General features: G+C 38.5%; 1 protein-coding gene across 2 annotated transcripts; it reads right to left on the bottom strand.

Annotated features, from left to right (window-relative positions):
- Positions 1-4288: 4288 nt before the first annotated feature.
- On the bottom strand, positions 4289-8084 carry LOC145160541 (UDP-glycosyltransferase 90A1-like). 2 transcript variants are annotated; one of them, XM_079079783.1, is made up of 3 exons: positions 7369-8084; positions 5724-5730; positions 4289-5381 (listed from the first exon to the last, which is right to left on the bottom strand). In XM_079079783.1, exons 1-3 carry the CDS (start codon positions 8046-8048, stop codon positions 4485-4487), a joined length of 1584 nt encoding a protein of 527 aa, XP_078935909.1. In that variant the 5' UTR covers positions 8049-8084; the 3' UTR covers positions 4289-4484. The 2 variants fall into 2 exon arrangements, with proteins under 2 accessions (XP_078935909.1, XP_078935910.1); XM_079079784.1 differs by lacking the exon at positions 5724-5730 and having other exon boundaries at positions 4289-5333; positions 7320-8084.
- Between the last annotated feature and the right edge of the window lie 3595 nt (positions 8085-11679).

Raw genomic sequence — 11679 nt, forward strand, 5'->3', positions numbered from 1 at the left:
TTGGACTCAGTTGGAGTGGTTAAGGTATTTCGGATAGTTCGGGTATTCGGTTTGTGTTCGGAATCAAAGGGGCATTTTGGTAATTTGCCAGCTCGGGTTTTTATGAAAAGCAGATGTTCGTTCGGGATATCTTGGGGTGTGTATGAATTGGTATCAATATTGAGCATCTCGTTTCCTTTATATGGATATAAGGATCGTCGGAATCGGAGTTGTATCGAGAGAGTTATGGCCTTCGGAAGAATTAGGGTTTGGGGAAAACCCTAGTACGCGGTACGTACCAGGGAGGTACGCAGGGCGTACTGATGCGAAGACGGTTACGCAAGGTGTAGTGTTGAGTACGTGCAGCGTAGGTGCGAGGTTTGGATCAGGGTGCGAGACCTCGTACGCTGGGCGTATGAGGTGGTACGCGGGGCATACGAAGGGCAGATTGAAAACCCTAATTTTAGGGTTGTACCCTATATAAGCATTATGTTAGCCTCTTTCTTCATTTCCTAAGTCAGCCCCCACCCTCTAAAACCCTATAATTCGTCCTTAATTCTTCATGGTGGCATCTTGAGCTAATGGTGTGCATTTTTGTTGTATTTGGTCCATTTATAAGAAGATGGAGGTTGGTGCAAGGACGGGAATCAAGGAAGAGCTTATGGATCTTGCTTATGTGTCTCATTTACATCTTATTGGAGGTATAAAGCTTTGAACTTGATAATTTATGTCTTAGATCTACCATTTATGAGTTTTGTTTCATTTTGGTCCCAAGAATGAGATCTAGTGGTCTTGATTCCATTCCAGGAGCTTTGAGTTGCCCCTCTTAGTGTTTCTGAGGTTCAAGGTCCATAAAGTTGGCACCTTTAGAGTTTAAATCCATACATGCATGAGTTAGAACCATTTCCATGATAGTAGAGTGTTATATTTTGAGTTTGGGTTCATTTGGGGCATGCAAAGTCACCAAGTCAATGACTTTATGGGTCTAGACGTTATTTGGGACTCAGATCTGTGGTTTGGACTTATGGGCTAAGCATTAAGTGCTTAATGGCAAAAGTGGGATTAAGAGGGGAGTACGCTGGGCGTACAAGCCAATACGCGCAGCGTACAAGCCATCTAGCGAGTACACGCAGCGTATAGCTGAGTACGCCCTGCGTACTCAGTCAGATTGGACTTCGTAATTGTGGGCCTCGAGTTGGGCCATTTCTTGGACTAAGTTACTGTAGGCCTTCGTGGACTTCGGGAAAACAAGTTTTTGGACCAAGGAAATTATTGGACTTTAGGATAAGGTCCATTGGAGAGGTTTGGGCCCAATTTGGAAAATTAGGCCATAAGTGGGCCATATTTGGGCTTTGGATGATTATGGGCTAATGGGCCATCGGAATGCCAAGTGTTTTGGACTAGAAAGATGGTTGGACCTTAAGGTAATGCCCATGTAGAGGCTTAGGCCTAATTTGGAAAATTGGGCCATTGATTGATTAATTGGCCTTTGGGGCCTTTCAGATTACAGTTTGGTCCATAGTTTTGGTCAAGGCTAGGTTAGGGGTAAAATGGTCTTTTTACCCTAGGTTTGAAGTTATGATTATGGATTAGGACCCAATTATTAATTGGGTATTGTTTTGTTATTGGGTATTGTTTCAGCAGTGCGAGGTGAGTCTTCTCACTATATCCATCGGTCGAAGGTACCAATGTCGGCCCATTACGTGTTATGTGGTATGCTAGCTGTCTCTGTGATACTTGCATGGAAGACCCCGGGGGAAGCCTGTAGCAATTGGATGTCAGACCATAGGGGAAATCCCATAACATTCCAAGTAAAGACCACGGGAGGAGCCCATGGCATAATAGATAAAGACCATGGGGGAGCCCATGGGAACTATATGTATGTGCATGATAATCTGTTGTTGTATGTGGTATGATATTTTGGGGAACTTACTAAGCTTTGTGCTTACGGTTTTTAGTTTATGTTTCAGGTACTCCGGTTTTCAAATGGAAGAGCTCTGGATGATTACAGAGCACACACCACATGGTTCCGCACTCTGTAAATTACTCTAGTTAAAAGATGTTTTGCTAAAAATTGGTTACCCCAGTTTTATAGAAACAATCTGTATTAACGATTTATTAATTTAAAAACAAAAATTTTTATGTCGTGATTTTCGGGTCGTTACAATAAAGTTTAGATCTTGAAGGATTGTGACATTATTATGGATAAAGTTGGAAACTTTATCCATCTAGACATCTTGGTGATTCAGATCTGAAAGTGGGAGACTTGGATTTAATGGATTAAGTTGAGAAATATGCATTTTTGGGTCCCTTTAAGACTTAAAGTATAGATCTTGGTGGTTTGGACCATCTTAATGGATATAGTTGAAAACTTTATCCATTATGAAGCCATTAGGAATCAGATCGGATGTTTAAGCTTTGGCCCTTATGAATTAAGTTCTTTTTGAAGAACAACCTTTCAGACTGAGGACCACGGCGTGGCCAAGGAAGGCCACGACGTGGTGGCAGGACTTATCGCGTTTGTTTTGTCTGGACGTGCCCACGGCGTGATGGCATCTCTGCCACGGCGTGGTAGTAGGTTTGGATCAGGACTGGATTGAGTGGCTACGGTGTGGCCATGGGTTGGCCGCGACGTGGGTGTCAACTTTATTGACTTTGACCGTTGACTTTTTCACCAGTTTGACTTTTGGTCAAACTTGAGTAGAATTGAGTATTTGGCTAAGGATTGATTCGGTTTGGCTTTAGGAAGCTTGGGTTGGTTGTTCTGTTGATGAGGTGGCAGTTGAGCTTCCGATGAGTAGTTCAGGTGAGTTTGCTCACTATATTGTAGGACACTAGGGATTATATGTGCTTGTAGTCTTTGTGAATCCTGTTGTATGTGGTGTATGCCTGTGTGCTTGTTTTCTATATATATATATATGGGGTGAAATAGACCTAGGGGTGAAGTAGATCCGGTAAAGCCTTGTACTGGCATATGAGTTGAAATAGACTCAGGGTTGAAATAGACCCGATACAGCCTTGTGTTAGCATATGATTTGAAGACTCGGAGGTGAAATAGATCCGGGGGTGAAATAGACCGGGTACAGCCTTATGCTGACATATGAGTTGAAATAGACTCAGGGGTGAAATAGACTCGGGGGTAAAATAGACCCGGCACAACCTTGAGCTGGCATATAAGTATGGTATGTGGTATTTTGGGGAACTAACTAAACTTTGTGTTTACTGTTTTGTGGTTTAAACATTTTCAGGTACTTCCAGTAAGAAAAGTCTGGCTTGATCGCACTGCATCCCCTGAAAATTTATTCTGCAATGATTATTTATAATTTACGTTGATGTTTTGAGAATACTTATACTCTAATCGTCTTTTGAGATAATGTACGAATGGTTTTGACTTATTTAAAATAAAAGTTTTACTTTGTATTTTTGGAACGTTACATAAAACAAGACCGATAATGGGAAATAGGTTTGAAACCCAGAAATCTAGTTCCATGTGAGAGAAGAACATCAATTGTAATGAAACCCATCTGATAAGAATCTACAAAGAAGATGATATTTGCATCAAAATCGATTTCTAGAACTAAATCCACCACCTAATGCAAATCGATTTCCAGAACTAAATCGATAAAGCTGAATTCAGACATTAAACTAAAGAGTAAATTACACGAATGGTCCTTATGCTTTAGGGTAATTTGTGCGTTTGGTCCCTAACTTATTTTTTTAACTCAGAAGGTCCCTATTGTTTGTTTTTGTTACGCACTTGGTCCCTGTCTTACCTAAAAAGACTATTTTGCCCTTGATTTTTTAATTTATTTAAATAAACACACCCCTAACCCCACCCTCCTCACCTTACCTTACCTTACCTTACCCACCCCACAATTTTCTCTGTTTAAATAATAGTCTTTTTAGGTAAGACAATGACCAAGCGCGTAACAAAAACAAACAGTATGGACCAAGTGCGTAACTAAAACAAATAGTAGGGACCTCCCGAGTTAAAAAAAATAAGTTAGGGACCAAACGTGCAAATTACCCCAATCCATAGTGACCATTCGTGTAATTTACTCTAAACTAAAAATTGGATCGCAAACTGAAATCAAACTCAAAATCGACTCTGAAACTCAACCTCAAAACTCCAAATCGATTTCGATAATTAAATCAACCACCATCATTGGACGCAAATGGTGATGGTCGATGAAGGAACGTCGATGGATAAACCTTGAATGAACAGGCCGACGGGGGAGAAAATATGTGAAAGGGAATAAAGGAAGGGTTTTTTTTAATATTTGGTTTATATAATAATAAATCAGAAAAATAAAAGAAAAAAATCAAATAAGGGTAATATAGTCATTTTAGGTCTATCAGTGACCCAACGTGCAACAAAAATACATCTTAGGGAACATCCGAGTTAAAAATATTGTTAGAGACAAAACACGAGATTACCCCAAACCACAGGGACCATTCGTGTAATTTATCCTACATTTTAGATATTAGAATGTAGTGTGCAACGATTATGCTAAAAGTGAACCCTTTAGGAATCTAGCCTCTCCGTAGCCCGTAGCAGAGGTTGTATCTCCTGCCGATCTACGAAAATCGCCTGTTTTGGAGTTTCTCACAGTCTGTAACTCATCTATGAGCTCATTCAGTGTCTGCCAAGATGACCCACCTTCCGCCATTGCTTCCTTTGCAGCCTCACCAATCTCCTTCACCTTTTTCCTTATCTCTTTCCCCTTTTCACCCTCCATGAGCTCCTTCACCATTTTCTTTAACCCTTCTGATGTTACAAACCCTTTCAGTGACCCATCACATGTCTCCACTCTTAGACCGATCTTAATCTCCTCCACCACCATTCTTGTATTCAGAGGTTGCTCAGCCATCATCGGCCACGCTAGTATCGGCACCTCTGAACATATGCTCTCCAACACAGAATTCCAACCACAGTGGCTTACAAAACCTTTTACGCTTTCGTGCTTCAGAATCTCCAGTTGGTCCACCCATTCTCGTACAATCATTCCTCTTTCTCCCACTCTTTCGTGTAGCTCGTCAACAACATGAGTCTCATACTTCCTCACCACCCACAAGAAACTCACTTGGGATTCTTCCAAACCCTTTGATATTGCTTCCAACTGTTTCGATGATATCTCTGCTTGAGAACCGAATGCTACGTATAAAACCGAGCATCCCTGAGCTAGCTTTTGATCTAGCCACTGAATCCATTCTGATTCAGGCTTCCGGTCAACGATTGGCGATGAATCGGTCACAGCCAAGGAGAGGGGACCGACACACCAAGCTTTGGGCATAGACTCGCCATTCAAGTAGTCTAAAAACTGTGGCTCTAGCTCGTAGAAGCTGTTCATTATCTGGCCAGAGCTATTCATCATTGCTTTGGTAGCTTCCATTACGAAGTCCTGAGGCTATATGGAGTGGTTACCACCAACTCACCGGAAAAGTGGTGTCACATCTGTGTCACGTCACCTTCACCACCAACCCAATCCACATAGGAAATGGTCACCACTAACAACATTCACTTTTTTATTATTTTTTTGTAACATTATGTTAAATAAATAACATAATTTATAAAATAGGTAACTTTTTTTATTTTTTGTAACACTATATGAAATAAAAAACATAATTTATAAGATAAATAATTTTTTTGAAAACACAAAAAAAAAACATTTCATTAATTAAAAACATAGATATTTAAAACCTAAAATTACTAAAACACACATAAAACCTAACAAATCAAATACTATACTACTTAATTTTTTTTTTAAAAAAAAGTAAAACATAAAAACCGTAGAAAAATACTACTCGTCGTCATCATCCTCATCATCCTCATCCGCCTTGTCGTCACCGTCTGCATTCTCGTCGTAATCATCGCCCTCATCCTCTTCGTCTCCATCGTCATTTCCCCTTGGAGTTGTCTCCCCCATATGTGCTCGGTCAAATCGTGCCGTAGATTGTGATGTGTTTCACGATTTTGTATTTCCAAAACCCTAGAGAAGTATGTCGGGCTGCCAACTTGTATTACTGCAGGTGGGTTAAGTACATCGTTCCCGGTATATGAACAAATAGCTCTGCCCTCTTCTTCTATTATCATGTTATGTAAAATCACACAGGCAGTCAACACCGTCGTTAGTTTTGCCCTATCCCATGTTCGTGTTGGATGCTTGATTATGTGCCACCTTTGTTTTAGGATTCCAAACGCTCTTTCAACGTCCTTCCGTGCAGATTCTTGTGCTAACTTGAACAATTTTTGTTTCTCATCGGCTGGAAACGAAAAAGACTTAACAAATGTAGCATACTCTGGATATATCCCATCACCTAGGTAATATCCATACTTGTATTCATTTCCATTCACAACGTATGACATATCTGGTGCTTTACCCTGCAAAATATCGTTAAATAACGGAGACGCGTGAAGCACATTCAGATCATTGTTTGACCCCGCCATACCAAAGAATGCATGCCAAAACCATAAGTCGTTTGAAACAACCGTCTCCAGTATAACAGTCGGGACCCCATGATCTCCTCGTGTGAATTGACCACGCCACGCATTGGGACAATTTGCCCACTCCCAATGTGTACAATCAATACTACCAAGCATCCCTGGAAAACCATGTTTAGCTTCATGCGCGGCATACAACTGTTCGACATCACTTTTAGTCGGATGTCGCAAGTATATGTCACGGTAAAGCTCTATAACATACTCACAGAAAAGATATGTACAATCTCGACCCGTCCTCTCAGACATTTTCAGATACTCATCTGATGCGTCTGCGGTTATACCATATCCCAATTATCTAAGAGCGGCCGTACATTTTTGTATTGTGGTAAAACCACGTTTACCTCTAGCATCCCATCGTAATTGGAAAAACTCATAATTACGTTCCAAATCTGAAGCTATACGTAAAAATAAATTTCTACTAATACGAAAACGGTCTTCGAATTTCGAAAGGTCATAAAGACTATCAGGGGCAAAATAATCACATACCAAAAGTTCATGTGCCGCCTCTCGATCCCGATTGATATATTTTCTATGTTTCTTCTCGTGGTGTGAAGTTTTGCCTCTCTGACGAATCACGTCTTGTGCCGCAGACAATAGTGTGTGCAACACCAAATCGTCATCAGAACCGCTATCCATTTTTTTGTTGAATTTGTATGTTTGATTTGAGAGAATTTGTATGATTGTTTTAAAAAAATTGTGTATAAGTGGATGTATATATAGACAGAGAAAGGAAATTAAAGGAAAGTTTTTTTTTTTATTTAATAACCCAGCCAACGGTCAAAATTAAAGGACCAATGAATATACACGTCTTCGTCCGTCCTGGGAGCCACGCCACCACCAACCCACTGAATCCAGGGGTGGTGTTCACGCGTGGAGAGAGCCTCCACATAAGCATTTCATGAGGACCCGTGGGATTTCGCTGGTTAAAAGGCTCGAAAAAGTCATTCCTAGTGACTTTAATCCACGGGAACTTGGTCACGGTGATTAAGTCGCCATCGGTCTCAGGTCCACACAACAACCGGTTTCCAGCCACTTGTTGAGTTACAGCGGTGGAGTAGCCGCTCATGCCAAAATATGAGAGGCGAGGGATCCCAAACTTATTTGCCGATTCAAGAGTCCAACTCAGAAACCCATCAGAAACGATGCAGGTCACATGGGGAATTTTCTCGAGTGCTTGTTCAAAGTATGGTTGCATAAGCTTGGTTGCAGTGGCAAATTGCGGGAAGCAGGACATAGAAGGGAGCTTGTCGGTGCTCTCTATACCTTGAGGTATTCCTTCAACTTGGTTAGGAAATGGCAGGTCAACAATGGAGATTGAATCTGCTTGTCGGTAGAGAAAGTCGGCGATGAATTGTCGGTTGGCTTTTGTGGTGAAAAGGGTGAGTGTAACGCCGCGGGAGACGAGAAGCTGGGATAGGTGGAGCAACGGGATTGTATGGCCTTTGGACATGAACGGAAACAATACAAAATGAGGAGGGTTTTGAGTTGAAGTCATCTGTGTGATGGAGGAAGGAGCACAGAGAGATCTGCACCTTCTAGACTTAATTTGTGGTTGAAAGGAGTTCATAAGACTTAAGAGAGACGTGCTAGGCTTTGGTCTTAAATAACATGCATCCCTTGTCAAATTATTTTAATGGGATTTAAATGCAAATTTATGTAATAATAATTATTATTTTTTTAATTGCTTGAGAAAAATGAGTTTTAGAGAAATCATACAATGACGATTTATTATAAAAGCAAAATATTTAATATTATAACAAAAAAGAATCCATGAGAATCTCATTGTGTACCAATTAAATGTTTATCTATACAACATTTAATATTTCTTGTACATATAGGTAAAGTAATGTTTCGTTACTTTATTAATTTATACAATTGAAATGAATTATACAAACATAACTACCTGATCTTAGAAGATATTAAGAGATAATCTAATTTTTTGGCATTTGTCACCGTTAAATCCGAAATAACCATTTCTGATTTTATGAAATATATAATGTCACTACAAGGAACGAGGCCTATACCGACGACTTTTTCAACACCTATGCCGACGACATGTCTTCGGTAAAACCGACGACTTGTCGACTGTACAAAGTCGACGGTATAGCTCCGTCGGTAAAAGTCAAAATTGTCGTTGGTATAGATGTCGTCGGTACAGATCCACCTATGCCGACGACTTGTCGTCTATAAAAGATCGTCGGGAAAGATTTTCGAGGTAAAAAAAAAGTTTTATTATAAATCTATACCGACGACTTGTCGTCGGGAAAAGTTTCCAACAGTTTTTACAGGTAAAACCTATACCGACGACATGTTATCGGTATAAGATTTTTTTTTTTAATAACAAAAAAAACAAGTCTTCATCTTCAAAATAACAAAAAGATTAACAAAAGCACAAAATAAGAAAACAGATCTTCATGTTCAAATCTACAATTATAAATATGTAATCAAACATATATAAAATTTCAAAAAAAAAATAGGAAAAAAAAAAAAAACACTGACCTGTTTTGTTCTTCTTGATGTGATGGCCGGATTCCGATGGTCGGATTTGATGGTGGTCCTCCGGTAGTGGTTGGTGGGCACCGGAAAAGCACAAAATAAGAAAACAAAAGAAAAGCCCCCAAAATCAGAAAAACTTCATCCTTACCTGTTGTAGCGAAGATGATAAGCTGGAAGGAGCGGGGTGGTCGACGACGATGGTGAAGGAAAGACGGTGGTGAACAGGTGAAGAGTGGAGGGTGGTTCACGGCTGGCAAGAAATAAAAACTCTCAAATTTTGAGTTAAAAACTTGAGCAATCATAAACAATCAAGAAAACAAGGACCAAATATGTACCTATATCTCGTCGCCGGTGAAGATTGTGCAAAATCGTCAGTCCAGTCCGAGAGAGAAAGATTGTATCGTTCGCTGCAACTGAACGATGAACGATGCACTAATACCTTCTGTAAGGGTAAAATCCTATGCCGACGACATGTCGTCAGAATAGGGTTCAAATAACGACGTCGTTTCTATCTTTTGTCTTTATTAAAAGAAATTAAAATTTTCACGCGGATCGCCACGTTAGATTCTTACCCTATACCGACGACTTGTCGTCGGCATAGAGTTTCAGAAAACTATGTCGTTTCGGTTTTCTACAATATCGAATAAAAATTCAATTTGTTGTACCTTATACCGACGACATGTCGTCGGCATATAGTTTCAGATGACCGCGAAAATTTTTGTCTTTCTCACCCACACTGTCCCGACGACTTGTCGTCTGGATACCTTTTAAGGTCAAATAGATCTGGTCAAAGTAGTAAAACGTTTTGGAGACTACGTGTTGTCGGGGTACGTGTCGTTGCGATAGTCTGTTATTCTTGTAGTGTGTGTATATTTTTTTCTAACATGCACAAAATACTTGTTAAAATCTCCCACTAATACCAAATGGACTTTGGCCTAGCGGTAAGGAGTGACTCTCTTAAATGAGAGGTTATGAGTTCAAGTCTCTTAGAAGACATAGGTGGTATTTAGGAGTAGATTAGTTAGTTTTCTGTTTCAAAAAAAATCTCCTACTAATTTTCGGAATGTCTAGTATAACCGTTTTTCTTTAAAATATTCATTGTATGCCATTGTGTAGTATTTATTTCACATTTCTGTTTTTTCCCTTTTTGTTGGATTTCAGTATAAAATTAAATAGTTTCTTGAAATTCCGTTTTGTTCATCGGATTTTAAAATTTTGAAATAGTTTTTTTTTTTTAATACAAAATGTATCTTTTTGTCATAAAAAATAATTTTCATATAACATAAAGTTAGTGATTCATTCCAAATATGATTATTAATTTCCTTCAATATTAAAATCATTAGCCATTTGTTTTATTCTTAATAGTCATTTTCGTAGATATCCCAAAGTTTTGTCAAGTATGTGCCTAAAATAAAAGAAACATCATTCATCTTAGTGAGTCATTTTAAAGTTTCTAGAAGATGTTTCTAAAAATCGTGATTATTAATGATCGGTGTATGACAAGTAAACATGTTTTCGTATAATTAAAAAAAAAAAAAAAAAAATGCCTGTCAATGACAAGGTCTTCGAGCAACGGTAAACAAGCCAATGCCGTGGCTTCCAATCCTTTAATCCGCAATTCTGAAAAAAAAATGTCTGCCAAATGCCAATGACAGGTCGTGTTATACTTTTACTATTTTTTATTTTATTTTTGTTGTATTTTAAAAACGGCGGATATAAACAAGTTTGTATTGGGATAAAAGGGTGTGGGTAACTCTCATCGCTGTTTTACTGCTTATTGCTTATACTGAGTGTTAAAAGATGTTAAAGAGCATTCTTAATAAGAACAACGCCAAAAATTTCAATTTAAGAGATTAAACGGGTGTTTGGCTTAGTTTTTGAGATGACAAAAGTCCTTTTAGGAAAAGTTGCAAAAAGTCAGGTTTACGTGACTTTTCCAAAAAGTTCATTTTCCTTATATCCAAAAGTTATCCAAAAATAGTTTTTATAAGATTTGTTGCTTTTACCAAACATCTTTTAGCCTTTTATCTTTTCCTAAAAGCTAAAAGATGTTTTAAAAGATAAAACAAACACCCCCTAAATCTACCTCTATGCTTGAACCATTTGTATGATATCTGTCCGTTTTCATCAAACACACCTATTCTTCTTGAAACCTTTCTGTTGAGTTTAAACTTGATGAACACTTTGCTTTCAACTATAGCAAGAACCGAAAATAAGAAAGGAAAAATAACAAGAGAAAATTACTGCTTAAATCTTATTGAAAACAGGAAAACCATTACATCTATTTATACCAAACTAAATAAAATCCTAATCCAACACTAATAGAATCTTTGTGTAATACAACTACTGGAAGTAAACATTACTAAATAATAAAATAAGGAAACCTACCTAAATCACCCTTACTCCTAAAATTCCAATTATCCTAAATAGGAAATCAGTGTGAGATTGTATCATTCTTGTTGATCAAAAAATGAATATACACACAATATATGTACAACGAGTACAAGCCACGGGTTAAGGTATAACTAAACAATATTACAACATAAAGTGGGCTTAACACAAAATACAAAATATATAGTCTAAAATGCTCACGCAGTTTGAGCACGAGTTGAGGAACACTTAAGTTGGACGGGAAATATGTAAATAATAAAGAAGGGAGTCTCATGGTGAAGATGTATACATACCGATAGTAAGAGGGGTTA

This window comes from Lactuca virosa, chromosome 2 (genome assembly GCF_052849685.1).
Source record: "Lactuca virosa cultivar CGN04683 chromosome 2, Lactuca_virosa_CGN04683_v6, whole genome shotgun sequence".
Taxonomy (NCBI): Eukaryota; Viridiplantae; Streptophyta; class Magnoliopsida; order Asterales; family Asteraceae; genus Lactuca; species Lactuca virosa.

Excerpts from the sequence above, each read along its gene's own strand:
- LOC145160541 (XM_079079783.1), bottom strand. The coding sequence starts at position 8,048 with ATGAACTCCTTTCAACCACAAATTAAGTCTAGAAGGTGCAGATCTCTC.